Source organism: Lissotriton helveticus, chromosome 4_1 (genome assembly GCF_964261635.1).
Source record: "Lissotriton helveticus chromosome 4_1, aLisHel1.1, whole genome shotgun sequence".
NCBI classification, from domain to species: domain Eukaryota; kingdom Metazoa; phylum Chordata; class Amphibia; order Caudata; family Salamandridae; genus Lissotriton; species Lissotriton helveticus.
The window spans coordinates 1978522226-1978541380 of NC_136063.1; the positions used below are offsets into that span (position 1 = coordinate 1978522226).

The window sequence follows — 19155 nt, forward strand, 5'->3', positions numbered from 1 at the left end:
ACAAACAAAATAACCCAACAAAAATAAAAGTATAATTAAATGAACACTAAGGGGTCGATTCCAATCCAGTAAAAAGTGCTCCGAATCGTCGTACGGAGCGTTTTTCCCCGTACGAATCGTACCTGTAAACGTCCCGTACGTACGACAAAGTACGATTCGTACCAGGAGCCGTACTCCGTACGAGTCGTACAAGACACCCTAGGAACCTGCTGTACGCGACATCTGTATGGTTCGCGGTTGGTTTTTACGACCCAGCAAGTATGATACGTGTCGGGTACGCACCGTACGACACTCTTTCTACGGGAGCTGAAAACAGCCGTAAAAGCAAAGTTTGCGCCGAAACAGGTACGGAACGGCCCCTGCGGGTATGGTGCGTACCCCCCATGATAGCAGGGGTACGCACCGTACCCCTGCGATCATGGGGTGTACGAGCCGTACCCCAATTGTACGATCGGTGTACGAGCTGTACCCCCATTGTACGATCGGTGTACGAGCCGTACCCCATGTACGATCGGTGTACGAGCCATACCCCCATTGTATGATCGGTGTACGAGCCGTACCCCATGTACGATCGGTGTACGAGCTGTACCCCATGTACGATCGGTGTACGAGCCGTACCCCCATGGCACGATGGGTATACGAGCCGTACCACATGTACGATCGGTGTACGAGCCGTACCCCATGTACGATCGGTGTACGAGCCGTACCCCCATTGTACGATGGGTGTACGGCTTGTACACCGATCGTACATGGGGTACGGCTCGTACACCAATCGTACAATGGGGGTATGGCTCGTACACCGATCGTACAATGGGGGTACCGCTTGTACATCGATCGTACAATGGGGGTACGGCTCGTACAACAATCGTACAATGGGGGTACGGCTCGTACACCACATGATCGCAGGGGTACAGTGCGTACCCCTGCGATTATGGGGGTACGGACCGTACGGTGTGTATGTGTTTGTGTGCTTTTCGGTACGACTCGCCCTTACCTGACGTGGACCGTACGAATCGCGTCCTCATACCTCGGTCCGGATCGTACTCGTCGGGTCGTACGGCATGTGTACGAGACGTACGGTATGTGTACGAGTCGTCCGGTTCACGGTTTCCACCTTGCAATCCGTACTAATCGCGACGAATCGGACGGATTCACGGAATACGGATCGTACTTCGCGACTCGGACGGACGGGTACAATTCGTACGGAGAGGGCTCCGGATACAAATCGTACGGACGTTTTTTTTCCTGAATCGGAATCGACCCCTATAAGTCAAATTACGATCTTGTCAGAAAAGCATTCCTACCAAATCGGTTCCAGAATGCTTTCCGAGTGGTTTGACCGTGAGCTGCCCAAACTAAGGATTAGGATGCATTGCATGTTAAACTCCTATCGAGTCGGTAGGGAAGCAATCCGCATGACCGATTCATCTGGAAACCGGCTTGATACAACTGGCTTGAACGGAAACGCTGAAGAATAGCATTCCTGTCACGAATCAGACTTGGTTTACCCCGCGAACAGATGGCGATGCATCCGATGCGGTTTCTGAACCAAGTCAGTTGGTGTTACAAATGTAAATTAGAAAAAATAAAAACAATCAAAACAAGCATTGGCACTGCCAAAATACCCACCAAAGTTCTAATATTAGCCACACCCATCAATCCACCTATATAAAGGGCCAGGAACATGACCATGATCATTTGCTCTAGCACAACTGCTGATAGGACACAGGATTTGCCACACATTCCTTGTTCTCTGTCTCATACAATCTCACTTCACCCACCATACAATGTGAACACATTTTTATTTAAACAATTCTTACAAAAACACACTCTCTTTCATACTCACCCTCATCTCCGCTCTCACACTCACCTTCACATTCACCCTCACCCACGCCATGGCCCCAAGGAAGCAGCCATGGTTCACAGAAAAGGAGTTGAATTTTCATGCCTGTCTGCAAAATATAATACTGCTTCCAGGATAGATTATTTTCTAGTATCACATGGGCTGAAACTGATTACTCATGAACATATCACGAACACATTTTTAAATCATGCACTTGTTAAAATTGTTGTGGCAGGAATTGGGGTCGAAAGAGCGCCCAGATAATTGCATTTTAATAAAGGTAATTTGGAGAATAAATAATGGTGTGCAGGGGTCTCTGATGAAATCAAAAACTTCTTCATGATTAATACCGACACTGCTCATGTGGAGATTGTCTGGTAAGCCTTTAAGGCCACGCTTTGGGGCTATATCACAACCAAAGAAATCCAACAACAAAGAGGGGAAATTCTAAAAAGGCATAATTTGGAAGCTAGACTGGAGCAAGCTAGCAGATCACATTTACAAAAATCGAAATTCAGCTTAAAAAAAGCATTCAAACAAGCTAAATCAGATATGCAGTAACAATACTATTCACATGGCAATATTTCCTACATTGGCTATCTTCAGAGAGTGTATGAAAAAAGTGAATATACGGGAAGACTACTGGCCCAGCAGGCCAAAGATCGACAGGTTAATTGTAAGATCTCATTCCTCATAGATACCGAATCAATGGTGCAGATAGCTGACTTCTCATTGATTGGAAAAGTCTTTTAAAAACATTACAAGAAAATATATCAATCAAATTAGTAGAGTGTGGCTAATTGTCATAGGGTGTTGTTATACAAACTCCCTATCCCATCTCTATCCAATTAACAAAGTCAAATGATGCTATGCAAATTTTCCCTTAAGGAAATAGAGTAGTAAAAGCAGTCAACAATGGTAAATCAGCAGGTGAAGATGGCCTATCAGCAGAATTATATAGGAAATGTGCCCCAATATTAAATCCACAATTATTAAAGCTCGCCAATGACTTCTTAGAAGGTGGAGATCTTCTGCCATCATTTCTTACTGCTGTGGTAGTCAGTTTCATAAAGAAAGATAATAATAAGGAAAAGATACATTCTTAAGCCTGGTATGGCCCTCCCCAATTTAGGAGAATATTATCTTGCAAATTTTGCACATAATATACATACCTTTCTCAACAATTCTGTTCTGTTCTGTTTTGTTCTACTATGAACAAAATCCCGGATCCAATAGGGCTAATAAAAAACCTTAAAAAAGTGTGTTTTAGGGTCCTACAGTGGCTTTTATAATATACCTTTGATGAATAGCTCCACACATCTGGTAGACATATACATTGGGGAACAGCGGCTTGCCGATCCTTGCATTCTAATGCAATGGGAACTGAATGCACATATAACGGTGGCAAAATGTATTAATATTGACGTCAGGAAAAATGGAAAAAAATTGAACGCTGTTTAAGTTGCTTTAAAGACATACTCAAATGGTCTTTTCTTCAAAATAAAGACTTTCTAAAAAATATAGAACTGATTTCACTCTCTGCAAAGTTGGACCTCACTGAGGCCCTCTTGGAACTAACCACATATAGATCAATCAGCGGCTGGTTACAAACTCTTAGATAGCAAAATGACAATAGGGTATATGAAAATGCTTGAGATAAATGGCAAACTAAAGAGGGCCCTCAGATTTCGAGGTCAGTTTAGAATACAAATAATACATTTAATACAACTCTGTTAAGAGGTGCCAAAATCAGAAAAATGCAATTCTACACCCAAAGGTTATAATATAGGACCCCAGCCTTCTTACGCTGTACAAATCCCAAATACAAGATAATTGCTTCCATTGGTTAGTAGAAGGTGGGAGTAGCTGGACTCATATTGTTAGGACATGTCCACGGATTAAGCAATTGAGGGGAGAGATTGAGAAACAGTGTAGGCACATTTTAGGGGCGGGGAAGCTATCAACAACTGTATTGCAACCTTTTGATATTCCTCGAATATAACAATTAGCACCTTCCTTGCAGAAGGCTAATTTATTGTGGCCTTAGTTGTGAGATCACTTATACTACAGAATTGGCATAGTGAGAATCTACCCACATTTCTCCACTGGCAGACTAAATTGCGTAGAGTCTGGAAAATGGAAAAAAGATATGCCCTAAGGTCAGGTTCTTATGCTAAGTTTAAGCTATTTAGAAATTTGTATGAAATATGCCGGGAGATAAGGGAGGCTAAGTGCAAAAACGGTTACCTCTGAAATCTGTAGACCTTCTGGGGATATGTGCAATATTTACTTTTAATATGTTTCTTGGTAATATACTTTTATCAATATATATATATATATATATATATATCAGATGTATATCCTTCTGTTTATCAGTGCCCTTTATGTCATGTCATGTCACGCCTAAAACTGACATGAATATCGGATATATTAAAGCAAAACCAAAGGGGATGATGGAAGGAGTGTTGAACATTGCAAGCACTCACCCCAGTCAGCCAGGCTAGCTTGAATCCAGTGGCAAAGTGATCAAGGGACCCTCGTCTGGGCATATCCTGCCAATTTAGGGCGAACAAAGCAAAACCAAAGGGGATGATGGATTGTGTTGAACATTGCAAGCACTCAACCCCAGTCAACTGTTCTGGGTTTAATCCATCATCATTCTTTAGCTCACTCCACCACCCCATTTCGTACATGGCCATATGCAAATCAGTCTGACCCTGTGCCTCATGGGAACAGTCCAGCCCGAACTGCCAAGCCATGTTTTCCCTCGACCGGAAACAAGCATCCTAGGGCTGGTTTCTGGCTAATCAGCCGTCATCAGCCAGGCTAGCTTGAATCCAGTGTCAAAGTGAGCAAGGGACCCACGTCTGGGCATACCATGCCAACTTAGGGAGAACAAAGCAAAACCATAGGGTATGATGGATGGAGTGTTGATCATTGCAAGAGACAATTGCATGATGTTGCCTGCTATACCCTATTACGCAAAAATCCTATTAAAGATATTGAAAGTAAGATCAATTCGGGATTAGTAGAATGGAAAGAATCAGGATTACTATCCGAACAAGAGTACAGATATCTGAGGGCGGACAACTCACGGTTCCCATGTATCTATGCCCTTCCCAAGGTACATAAGGGCGGAGTTTTTCCTCCGGGAAGACCCATTATATCGGGCAACGGAGGTCCGACGGAACATCTAGCTGAATACGTTGATTCCTTTCTTCAACCCTTTGTACAAAACCTACCGTCATACTTGCAGGATAGCAGAGAACTTCTCTGTAAACTAGAGGATGTAATTTGGGAGGACCAGCTTTTCACGTTTGTAACCATGGACGTGGAAAGCTTGTACACCTGCATAGAACTGGAAAATGGTATGAGATCTTTGAAGCACTTTCTTTTTAAACGTAATGCATGTCACCTAGAACACACCCAGATGCTTCTTAACATGGCTAAACTAATTTTGACCCATAATGTCTTTTTACATGAAGACGATTGGTACCTACAGATACGGGGGACTGCCATGGGCTCCAGGTTTGTTCCATCTTATGCAAACCTTTTTATGGGGCTGTTTGAGATGGAGCATGCCTGGGGCCATGGTGCTGGTCAATGGATGGATGACATAATTTGTTATGTACGCTACATTGACGACATTTTCCTTATTTGGAAGGGTAGTGTTGATGGTTTGAATGATTACTTTCGCTTCCTCAACAGTAATGACCGTAACATCAAGCTTACGATGAGCTCCTCCCAATGCGAAATAGTGTTTCTTGATTTGCATCTCTATATAAAAGATGGCAGTATCCAAAGCAAAATGTATAAAAAGCCCACTTCATGTAACAGCATACTTCATGCTGAGAGCTGTCACCCCAGAAACACCATAGTAGCTATTCCTTATGGTGAGATGATACGAGCCCGTCGTAATTGTAGTGAAGATACCAACTTTGAAAACACGGTACATAGAATGAAGAAAGATTTCTTGGCGAGGGGCTATGCTGAGAAAGATGTTGATAGGGCGGAGAATAAAATCAAAAAAAGGAAACGTCATGAAACCCTACTCAAACAAACGAAAAAAAATATCAGTGTACCCCACGAACAATGTGCCTTCATAACTGAATACGGTATGTACAGTAATCATATATATAACATCTTGAGACGACACTGGCACCTTTTAAAAACGGATATACTACCAGAAGGCGTCATTCCTGACAAGCCCAAGGTCATTTACAAAAAGGGCAGAACTATTAAAAACATTCTTTGCCCAAGTTATGTAGATCCCCCAAAGACTAGTGGCTCTGCATGGCTCACAGAAAAGCCGGCTGGCTTTTTTGTATGTGGTAATTGTTCAGTATGTGAACACGGCATAAACAAACTGGTTGACTATAGCTATAACAGCTCCAGAACACACAAGGTTACCTCTTTCATCAACTGTAACACTACTTTTGTAGTTTATGTGATAATTTGCCACTGCAAAATGATCTATGTTGGTAGCAGTACCAGAAGTCTCAAAATACGGATTCAGGAGCACATTAGAAACATCAGAAATAATGATCTCCGGAGCCCTGTGGCCCAACATATCACTGACAATCACCCAGATGAAAAAGAAATTAAATTCCATGCAATTGATAGGGTAATGTCAGGCAAACGTGGTGGTGATAGGATCACTTGCCTCAGACAACTTGAGGCCCGTTGGATATGCAGACTTAGAGCTGTAGATCATGGTTTAAATGTAAATAATGAATTTCATCATTTTTTGTGACTCATTTCAATTCATTCCGACTCTCCGCATTTTCTGTGTCAGATTACTGCTGTCGCAGTAATCCCTTTATCATTCTCCTTTCAACACACCTGGAACTCAATTTGTACATCATTGCATGGTATCTTTACACTATATTCACTACATCTGTTCTGGCACTTTTTTCTGTATTAAGCACAGTTAGAACTTTATGCAATGAATGATGCCTTCTTTACATTGCACTATTGAAACCAATAAGAGCAATTTATCTGAGAAACCGATGTGAGCAATTTTGTCAAGCCTTGTCCTGTCTAACTATTTGGTTTGAATATTGTCCTGATTGTCAACTGGGACATTGGTTGAGCTGTGCAAATTTTCAGATCATATTTGCATATATATCTGACTATGGATGCTATGGCTAGCCCAGTATATCTTGCAGTATCTTATCTGCAGCACTCTCTCTGTAGCACCTGTCTCTGACTACCCCTCAGCCGATAGCAAATTATACTTGTCTGGACTTTGATTACAAATATATGTGCGCTATTGAGTTGGCCTTAACTTATTTTTATTGCCGTTAAATTATGGCTATTTTTATCTGCGAGTTTTTTTGAACAAATAAAGAAAGAATAAAACGAAGAAAACTGACTTGAAAAATTTCTTGGGAGGACAGTTGGATTTTATCTTTGTTACAATACGAATGCTTATTGAGCACTAACATTGTGTTTATCATATAGTTTTTTGGTGTGCGAGGTCAATTTGTGAAATTTGATCATTGCAAGCACTCACCCCCAGTCAACTGATCTAGGTTTAATCCGTCATCATTCTTTAGCTCACTCTGCAACCCCAGTTCAAACATGGCCATCTGCCAAACCATTTCTTCCCTGGACCGGAAACAGACATCCTGGGACCGATTTCCGTTTCGACCGGAAACAAGCATCCAAAGGTTTAATGCAGTGCAGTTTGGCTCTTGAGTAGTGATAGTAGGAAGCTAAACAGGGAGCAAAACCGTCAGGGAGGCTGGCACCGAGCAGGGTTCCAGAGCGGACCAGTGCAGAAGGACTTGCTTTAGTCATGCCAGCAGTGCACCTGCTGCGTGGATGTGCTCAAGATGGCTTTCAAGTCCTGCATCCAGGAGGCATGATGGGGGCATGTGGGAAAGCGGTACTGAGCTAAATACTGGTTTTTAAAAACTAGAACGCAAGGGAAAATTTAAATTTACAATCTGGGCCCACCAACCTCTACTGAGCCACAGAGGCTCCCTTGTGAAAACCAATCTACTGGTAACAGAAATTAATACCAAATAACATCTTGAGACATCCTAAAACACCTAAAACGAAATTAAATTGAAAGAGGGATCTACCGCTCAATATAGAGGTCATGGAGCTAGGCACCTCCTGAATAAGCACACTGGGCTACAAGGAAAGCAAACGTTTAGCAGGAGAAAGCACTTAACTTTAGGCAGAAGCTTACTTCTAGAGCTGCATGGATCTGCTGAAGATCCGACTTTCAAGTCCAGCATCAAGGAGGGGTGACCGTGAAGTGTGGGAAAGTGCTACTGTATGCCATACCAATTTTTAAAAACGAAAATTAAAATATACAATCAGGGTCCAGCATCCCCTACTGAGCCACACGATGTGGCCTAAAGTCCTTGGCTGGGTTTTAATTTTAATATGCATGACATCAGTACGCATGGCACACTGGTCATCATATAGATTGAAAAAATAATAGTTTGGTTGATGAGGGGAGCTTTTCCCGCAGCTCCTCATCTCTAACAAAATAGAAAATAATTATCGTTATTTTTTATCCTCTTAGTGGAAGGATGAGACATTCATGTCCTCTACAGTGGTGAGGTAGTGTGGATGACATAATTTTCTAGTTCCCCACACTTGAAGGGTTAAAAATGGGTTAATTAAAATCAAGAGGGATATTCACAAATGTAACTTACACTTGGGATTAAATTAGATGTGGAATGTATTCTTATATTTTTGAATAACTTTACTACTTTTTGATACACACAAAGTTTGAGTGTAAAGTATTACTTGTGGACATATTGAGGCATATTTATGATAGGGGTGCAAAAGCGACAAAACTCTTTAATGCAATTTATCAAGCCACTCAAGGCCACCTTGCGCTGCCCTAAGTGGCTTGAGAAATCCATCTAGGTACCCACAGCGCAAATCACTGCATTGTGTTACTCTGCCCCAATGGATTTTGGTGCATTCCCATATTTACCATAAGTGGTATACTTGAGAATGTGTCAAAACTGCTATGCCTCACCGGAGAGGCATAAGAAGGAGAAATATGTTGATTTCTTCTTGATTTTCCCTCTCTCATTGTGTTGTGGATTCTGCATCACAATTTGGAAGAGGAGAATTCCTCAGGAGATTTTTCCTGCATACAACCAAGGCCCTCTGGTGCAAGGCTGCCTGCATTGGCTGTAGGCAGGTCATTGTGTGCCAGTCCTGGGAAAAAACAGGAATGCAAAATATATTGTTAAATATGGTGCATTCCTGCCTTTTCCCTTTCACGCAGCAAATCATGGTGATTTGCCGCACTGCGTTGCATGACTTGTTGGTAAATATGCCCCATTGGCTCCATTCCCTGAAAAATTGAATAGAGCCAAATTTATGAGTGTGTTAATAATGCTTAAAAAGAAACAGTAGTAAGTCCAGCACCATGTATGGCCTATCAGGGAAACATCCTTTACAACGCAACTTTTACCACGCAGTGCTATTAAAACGCAGGTTTTACAATGAAAACCATTACAACGCATTGCGCTGGGGGGCGCTCTAGGATAGGGAATAGATTTAATTTACCATCCAACACCTTCCCTAGTGTCCACGGGGACTGGAGTTGGAATAGTAAATTAAACTATTCACTATCCAGCAACCCAAAGCGCTATGCGTTGTAATGGTATGCGTTGTAAAAACTCTGTTGTAACAGCATGCGTGGTAAAATCATGCGTTGTAACGTCATACATCCGGCCTATCACTAAAACTATAACATTCTCCCATTGAAAATAATTGAGGTACGGACTTAAAGTAAAACCCTATTGGAAATATTGTTAAATTAAATTAAGTTATTTATTATAGTTAAACATATACATAAATATAAATTGATGTGAAAACATTGAAAACTGAAATCATATTCATTATTTCATTATAACATATGATAACATTTCTTCCTAATGTATGTAACATTTATTGTTATTAAAATATAATGGAATTGCTTACCAGTATACTATTCTAATTATATATTTTTTTTAAATGTTTTTTTTACTTTCCTTTGTTTGTTTTTTATTTAAGTTTTATATCGCAATGTAATGTATTAAAAATATTTAAAGATGCATTTCAAAATTAAGTTACTAGTCTTATAGCATAGTTATTCTACATTTACAAAAAATATAACATTAATTTACAATAATATTAAACATAAATGCAATTTTATTAACTGTTTTCAAGATAACTACACTTTCTTAGGCATCGCAGTACTTTACGACGCATGTTTTACAACGCAAGTCGTAACCACGACTTACGTTGTTGGGGGCTGGAGAGTGAATAGTTTAATTTACTATTCCAACTCCAGTCCCCATGGATAGTAGGGAAGGAGTTGGATAGTAAATTAAACTATTTACTATCCTGGAGCGCCCCCCAGCGCAATTCGTTGTTACAACTTGCGTTGTAAAAGTTGCGTCGTAAGGGAACTGCGGTCTAACATCCGCGTTGTAAAGGATGTTCCCCTAAACTTACATGTGTGAGGATCTCCCCATAGACAAGATAGGGTACAGATGGAGATTTTGGAGATTTTCAATAGTAGGCTTCTAAACAGCATTTTTTCATATTTTAGTAGTATTATTGCAGCAGTACTAAAGTACTGTAAAATGCAGTTTGTGAATAGGCCCTAAAATAATAATGTTTTTTCAAATGTAATAGATTGTATGTATTACATTGAGTAAATGTATGCTACAAATCCAAATATTATACACCCTTCTCTTTATTCTGCCTTCAATGCTGTACAACTCACAGACAATATGGTGTTGATAATGAACACAAATACATTTAAGTAATTCGTTTTTGCATCATCTCCACAGTTTTTTTTTTTTAAGGGGCTAGATTTGCTGACATACTTGATCTCTCTTTACTAGTTCATTTGCTTAGACCGCTAAAAGCTGTCAAATGAATTCCAACCTGCAATTGGCGAATCTGATGTTCAGTTAAAGCCACAGTACATTACAAAGGAAGTGCACCAGTAGAGCATACCTCAAATGTCATATCCCATCTCTGGAGCGGACTCACAAACCTCCAAACTTGAGTCCAGAAACATGACTCTATATCTGCTTTCTAAACCTGCGCTGCTGAATTGAGATGATGCAGGAAGGAAATGTCAAAGTAAGTAAAGCATACATTTAACATTCACTATTCAGTTCATCTTGTTTAAACATGGGTGTACCAAATATTTGGTTGTAGCATGCACATTCATGATTTAGGGTGCTGTTCCTACTTAAGAATAAAAACAAACTCACTGGTGAAAATACATTTTTGCTACTAATGTTGCATTGATGATGTTGATATAGGTTGAGCACCTCTGTAAGTTTGGGCAGACCCCAATCTGGTCTTATCAGGCTTCCTTCTCTTTAATGTAGGCTGTGATGTGAAATGTCTACCATCAAAGTGAAATGACATTTGGAAGCAAAGGGGCTGCTGGCAGATTTCTGTTGAAAGATCTGGAAAAGAGTAGCTACTGGATATCCAATCACACTGATCTTATAATATGTGGTGAGGGAAGTGTAGAAGTATTCTGTTGCATCACCCTAATGGACTAGCTGGAACTCTCAGAGTTGCATGTTGCTTAGAAGGTGGACCCTACAGTAGAGCTGCCTTTGTTGGAGGACAGTATGACTTCTGTTAATCAAGGTCGTGCTTTGAGTCCAGGAGCGGGCCATGCAGGTAAGAGCTGGGGGCAGTAAGGCCGGTGTAGGGGGGAGTTGACAGACAACCATTAGGGATAATTAAATTATTCATTTTCCTTCATCGTCGTCTGTCAAAATCCCCACCACCCCACCCCTCTTACCTGCATGGGCTGCTGCTGCGTGAGCCTAGAACCAACCTCAGTTGGTTTTCCAGGAGCTATCATGGGTTGTTTTCAGTTTATAATGGGTCAATTACTGGGTGGGAGTAAACAGCTTGGTACATTGAAACTAGGGTCATTTTTGTAAAAAATGATTATGATTGTCTGCGTGAAAGACATGTGTGTTGCAACAGTACTTTAGTAATGCCCTTATATTGTTATTACGACTGTTTTATTTACCAAGGTAATGTGTTTCTATTTTTGTGCATGAGGGTATCAATGTTACTAGTCTTAATTACTAATCAAGGATCTCACAGTAGTCTTTTTGTAGTGCACTCAGTGTTGGTAGAATGACTCAACTGACAAAATTATTTATCATTGTTCTCACTCAGGGGGTGTTAAAGGAGATCTTCTCATCGGAATTCTCAGTGTTTCCATGGTTGACCATTATATTGCAGCCAGCAAAGTTTTTAAAGAGATCATTGCAACTACTTATTCACAACGTTGTCTCCAGGATCTAGTGAAATGGCTGAAGAATGACCTTGGAGCACATGATTACTCATCTATTTTCAAACATGCTTGTAAACTTGAAGGCAACAGGTAATGCATGAATATAGATTTTTTTTGTGACCCTAATTTTCAGTATAACAGGAGATTATGCTATGTAAACCCCTCATCTCTTGTCTTTATCAATAAAACACACCCATTGTGATGTTTAAAGAAAGTACTTGAGCTATCCTTCAGTGCATTATAAACAAAAGAGTGCAAGTAGTTTTGGAAATCATTCATTGTGTAGTGGATTTTATGGCCCCACATTCTCCCTGCATTACAATCCTTATCTTTCCTTTATATAAAAAGGATTTCATTTCTTTCCTTATTTTTCAGATAATAATTTAGCTTTTCTGTTGCACATACCGAAATCTGTCTAGGCTTGAAAGCCTTTGAGATGTGAGCATTTTAAATGTATTTTATTTGCCAGATATGTACTTTACACAAGCTAATATACAGAAGTTCCATGGCAATTTTACAAATGTCAATGAACTTGTTTAGGGAGGAATGTTTAGGTTAGAAATATGGTCATTTTATTTGTTTGGTCCTTCTAGCAATAGGTGTGCACATATTAAAGACAGAGTACTGTGTGCATGATTTTAAAATATCATTGTATTAGCATAATATCAGAAAATAGTTTCTGACCCTTTTAACCTCTTACTTGTTTATGTTTTGGACTAGCAATATTTTGGATCTCTCCTATGAGTGAGTCTCTCTAACAGAGTCTCACTAACTCACTGTAAGCTCTGTTAACATGAATCATGAGCAATAACCACGAGTGTCTGACTTTTAAAATATGGCCTACTGCAACATAGCAGGAGTAAGTGGTTCTGGGTTGGCTGTACATGAACAGATGTGCATACTAGGGGTGGGTGATAAATTCTGCTCCTTCAGGACAGTTGGCAGAGTGTTGGCCACACTGTGTTACACATGTAACGCATAGTTATGGCCAAAATCCACCACCACTGCGTGGCAGAGTTTTTTCTTGCACGTGGCTCACCAACAGTAAGTTGGTCAGTACGAGCGAGAGCGAGATTTGATGTCTCACAAACCTGTTTTTTGGACAGTAGGAGGGCACAAGGCAAGATTTCCCCAATGTGGCAGTCACAACATGTTTGTGGTCAAAAAGTTGCTGCCTGAGTAGAAAATCTACTCAAGTGGCAGCAACATCACCTCAAGATGCAATGCCCTCTGGCATGTAACATGGTGCTGTTTGTGCTGAATTTTAGGTGTGAAACGAGCTCCATTGCCTGTACACATTTGTAGGCAGATATGTGCACTGATTGAGTGGGACTAATGTTCCAGGTTGTCTAATTTCTATTGATAGGTAGTCTGCTATAGAGGAGGCACTTCATAAATTGGTGGGGCCTTGGCCAGGCCTCATAATTTGAGTGGACATGTATAATGTTCCTATGCATGCCTCATTGAAAATAGTGCACTCTACTTTGTTATACACCAATGTGTGAAAACTGGACCAAAAAACTATTTTGCCATAGTTAGACCTATAAATTGGCAGATGCACAAATTATATGGCAAACATGGGTCCTAAGTGTAGAGTGTGAAAAAGAGCTTAGGCATGGAGGACTGTGGTTTGCTACTTGTGGAGACCTTGGGTTGAGGAGCGCACTAGGGGCTAGTTAGAGGACAGATCCTTGATAAGATGTTAAAGTTGCAGGAGTCATGCCCGAGCCCTTCCTTTTCAAAGAGGGACAACAGAAGGAAAATACTTCTAGAAATTTAGAAAATTGTAGACTCCAAGAGGCCTAACGGAACCACTCCTGGTATCTCAAATGCACTATGCTATACTGATTTATGCAAGTTACACCCACCGACAGCCAGGTCCACTTTAGCCCTTCTACTAGCAAGCACTGCCCACCATTGACTGCCCCCCCAATATTATCAGTGAAAACCCAGGACCTATCAAACAGCTACTTTTACTTCTAACCTTATTCTAGAAAGTGTCTTAAAACCAAAGTCAACCTTCACCCATCTGGTATACAGCTGGCATACATAGACATTTTATAAAAACATGTATTTAGTGATCTACACAATTTTTATGTGGTGTACAAGACATAATACACAATGTACTGATAACCTATGTCCCAACGAATAATCTACTCTCGAATCAATATTTAAAGATTCCAGTATTATCTTTCAGAAGGTAGACACAGGGGTCTGACTATATATATTGCTGTAATCAATCTGCAACTTAATGGTCCTCCAGCATATGAGACTTTGGAGAATAATACAATCACATCAGTCACTACAGCTTACTGAATCCCCCGAACCTTTGAGAATGTCTCTCAGTTCAGGCATTTGCTCCCCTACAGAGCAGATCTAGGAATACATTGATCATTTCTTGAAGCAATTTATGATAAACCACACCTCCTATATGTAGGATACAAGGGAATTTGTAAACAAAATGAATAATGTCTGGTGACTAGAGTATGACCTTTGTCACCTTAGATGTTGGGTCCCTATACATATGCATGTCTAATAATAAAGGACTCAACACAAAATACTATTTTTCAGGTGGAAATGGAATATTTTAGAATATACTGACATGATCTTGAAAATTAATGTCTGGTACTGGACAGAAATGTCTTCACTCATGATCAAAAATAGTACCATCAAATACAGGGCACAGCAATGGGGGCCACATTTTCACCAAATCGCTGAAAATGTCACAAATATGTGACATTGCATTTCGAACCCAAAATAGAAATAAAAAATACATATAACTTACATTTTTATAGAAGGCATCTTGACTCCTGTGTGGCTTCATTTGAAAGATATACAGCTAGATTCAACATTATCCCGTTTTGCGAGTCCTTAATAGCGATTCATAAGGAATCGCTATTAAGGACTTGCAAAACGGGATTCATGTAGGAATTGCAAAAAATATTGCGATTCCTACATCTTCCTTATTCGCGATTAGCAAATTGCTAATCGCAAATAACCGTAAGGCTTTTCTTATTGCAGTATTGTAAAAAGGTATCCAGTTTTTTTTGTAAACCTAACTCTTTTATGTCTGTTATCACTAAATCATCTGCATATAGCAGACATGAAATATGGGTTCCCCCCATCTTAGGGCTTAAACCTCCTGCTTTACTCAATGTAGTTGGATGGTAGGATAAAAACAGAGAAAATAAAGAGACAGGTATTGTCACAATTTGTCTTTCTATGTTCTTTCTAAGAGAAAATGTGGCACCATTACAAAGAGTAGCAGGTTTTCATGAGGCATGGAGTTGAATAGTGACAGCAATGGGTCATCCAACGAACATGTAGAAATGGGCAGGCACACCCTTTGGGCAGATGTTGGGTGTGATATTCCTATAGGACTGAGTGGTTGGAACAGTCAATGAAAGACCATATTGCAATCAATGTCAGATCATTATATCATATGCATGAAACTCTCAGCTTCATTTGCTTGAGAGCTTCCTCATGGTGTTATTGAACATGAACTCTGCTTTGGCTAGTCCCAATCCCAGCTACAATAGGAGGATGGTTATTGGTGGGGTTAGCTACTCCACCATGTAATCCTAGGTATGGAAATGCCAACTAAAAGACAAAAATACATCCCGGCGTTTGTGAGAGAGAAATCTCCTTTATAGAGAGCTGTGATGCCTTGCGGTGAAAGCCAGAGATCACTGGAAGCCACAAGGAGAAACACCTGATTTCTACAAAGACCATATGGATGGGACATTGAATATGAGGAACATGCACCACTCAGGCAAGTTAGCCAAGTGGTAGCAGACATGAAAAATTACAAACGTGTCCTGCTTTGCATCAGCGAGACCAGATGGACACTCTCTGGACAGATAAGACTGGCTCCAGGAGAAATGCTACTGTATTCTGGACACGAGGAAGAGAATGCTTCACATGCTCAGGGAGTGGCACTGATGCTCATAGCAACATCTCTAAATGGGTGGGAAGCCAATAATCCCAGAATAATTACAGCACCCTTCTGCACATAGAAAATGAGGACCAACATGAATGTAACCAATGCTATGCACCTACAAAAGACAGCAAATAAGAGGAAAAATGAACAGTTTTACAACTGACTCCAGACCATCCTGGAGAAATGCCTTGAGAGAGACATCACCATAATGATTGCGGACCTCAATGCCAAGATTGGAAGCGGAAATACCAGGCACGACATAACGAGAATGGTTATAGTCTTGCAGATAAACGTGCCCTGACTAGTCTGGTGATAGGCGTTAGTGCATTCCCACATAAAAGAAAACATAAGGCAACTTGGGTGTCATCAGACCATTGAACAGAGAATCAAATCAACTATGTCTGCATTGTCAAGAAGTTCTGGAGGTCCCTGCAGGATGTGGGATGATGAGTAGAACGGGAGCAGATGTGGGGTCGGACCTTCACCTTGTTATGGGCAGACTAAAGCTGAAGAAAGCATGGATTGGCTATCAAACCAGTGCCAGGGATATAACACCATACTCCTGAAAGATTCACAGAAACAGAGTGACTACTAAGTCACTCTCTGTAAAAAATGTCAAGTCCTGTAAGCAGTAGAGGATGACAGAGGCCTAGTTCAAAGTCAGTGTGGGAAGATCAAAGAAACAGTGGCATCCACCTGACAGGAAGAAGTGGGTTCCAAGAAACACCAACATAAACAATTAATCTCCACAGACTTTTTGCAAATTCTAAGAGATCAAGGAAAAGAAAGCTGCTGTCAACACCAGCCAAGCAAGAGTTGCGGAGGCTTCCCACTTCGCGCTCTGCATAGAGTGCAAAGTTCCGAAAAACTCAGCGGAGCAGATTTGTTTCCTATTTTACGCTCACCAAATTTAAGTTAGCAAGTGCAGAAAATGTCATTGTAGACTACCTCTTGGTGAGATCTCTCAACACGGGTAGTAGAGGATGGTCGCTATAGCTCGTGTTGAGAAACCTTCCTTTCACGTTGAGGAAGCTGCCGCTTGAGTAGAGCATCTACTTCAGCGGCTGAAAGAAGCAGCACCCTCTTGCACTGGGTGTGGTCCCATTTTTGCTTATTTTACAGTTAGGGACAAACATGCAGTGCTAAAAATCAGCACAAATGGCTTCATGGAACATGTTCTGCCGCTTTCAGAACTTTGCGTAGTGTCCAGGCCTAATCATTACTGTACAGCTTGGTTGGGCCATGTCTTGAGTCAATAGATAGAACCCTACCAGACCTTTCACAAAATAGAGTTAAGCAACATAGGAGCAGGGTGCAAACACATGGGAGGATTTAGTCTCTGGATGTCCAGGTTCATGGGCTGTCTGCCTGCCATGGAGTGGGAATTAGATCCACATGAGGTCCTGGATTGGAGGGATGTACCAGCATGTGGGACCAGAACAGCAGGGGCCTCAGATGCTGCACTTTCCAGGGGAAGTTGTAAAACAGGTGTCGTCACACTCACCGATCCTCTGGATAAAGATCCCTAGAGTTGGACTGTCAGGTGATTGATGGCATCTTTAAATTCAGAAAGTCTTTGTTCACAAGATGAAAAGGTGGCAGCAACCAGGGATTCTAACATCACGGTCAATCTTTCCATGAGTCTATCTACTAGAATATCTCAACAGTTAAGGAACAGGCCAAGGGGTCACAGGAGGTGGACTGGTTAATTGTCTAAGACAAAACTCCCTTAACTTGTCATTTTTGTTAAAATAAGACAAGGGGCAGCAAGAGAGCTACTTGGTCTAACGCGCCCGGCAGTGGTGCTAGGTAAAATGCGAGCAATAGCTGGGTGAAGTTTCTGAGAGCATGATGAAAAAGAAGGACTAGCAGGAACTAGTGGAGTGGCAGGATCCAGTGAGACTGGCTTTGACCAGTGCCACACACAAACTGAGAGGAGTCCAGATGTCCTAATCCAAGCTCGAGCTCAAAACTACTTATTTCTTCAGTAAGGAGCATCATGATCTTTGACCCACTACACATTTGTTTGACTTCCCCCGAAGTTGACTTAAGTTTCCGCTTACCCATAATAAAAGGGCTGAAGGTAGTAGACAGTAAAACTCAGACCCATGAGAGGGGGCCTGATTAAGTCTCAGCTGACCACGGAGGGGAATAGACTGGCACAGATGAGTGCATATGGGCCCACTCTTGGCTCTGTCTTTGACCCCTCCTCCTGTCTGCAGACTAAAAGGTGCAAAGGTGACTGCGGTGGGGTGTAGTCCCACCCCAGCAGCAGCGTGGTAAGAAAGCATCCCACTCAGAGTCTTTACTGATGTCTGAGGAGACATGCCCTTCTCCCGATGTGCAGGCTTGCTCATTAGGAGCGCTTCTTCTTTATGGACCCTCTCAAACTCCTCCTGGGCTTTCAGGCGGGTACATGCCCCTCAAAGCAAAGCCACAGCAATACACATTCCTGCTGTCTCTGTGCTTAAAAGACTATAACCCAGTGAAACTGCCAACTTTTCTTTCGGTCAGGGATTTTCCTCGCATCCCTCCCGTGCTTTAATCTCAATGTGCCTCTGGATTTTGGGTTTGTTCTACCCCATCACCTTTCCACTACAGAGGCTCAAGAAGTCATTGAACGTCACTTGCCCATAGCCATGACCTTCCTCTTGGGCCCTGGAATCAGGGACCACAGCGCCGTCCTCCTTGTGTCCACTGGGTCTGACTGCATTTTGCTCCAGCTACTGGAGGTCTCCAGGCTAGCTCTCCTTTCCCTCTGCTCTCTCCCGTGGCATCTGCGTAGCTTGGCTTTAACTGCTCCGTGCTCCGGCAACTCTGTGTTTTCCTCTGCATCGGCCTCCAATTCATCTTCCACGAATATGCACGACCCAGTGGGATGTGCATAACACATGTCTCCTCAGGCTTGGAAAGACTTGGCGCGCGTCATCAAGGAAACGTCTTTATTTTCATCCTCATGTTGTTTTTTTGCACGTATTTTTATAAAGTACATATTTAAATTAAAGTAATGCAGTGTTGTCCCATCGGCGGTTTGCCCAATGGACTTATGTTAGACTGTTTTTTTGT

At 41.4% G+C, this 19155-nt stretch overlaps 1 protein-coding gene across 1 annotated transcript in view; it reads left to right on the top strand.

Moving 5' to 3' along the window:
- Nucleotides 1-19155, top strand: part of LOC144827765 (indolethylamine N-methyltransferase-like) — a 233468-nt gene that overhangs the window by 161840 nt on the left and 52473 nt on the right. Inside the window, exon 2 of the mRNA XM_078685961.1 lies at nucleotides 12032-12239. Within this exon, the coding sequence (XP_078542087.1) occupies nucleotides 12032-12239 (208 nt within the window). The remainder of the gene's footprint in view (nucleotides 1-12031; nucleotides 12240-19155) is intronic.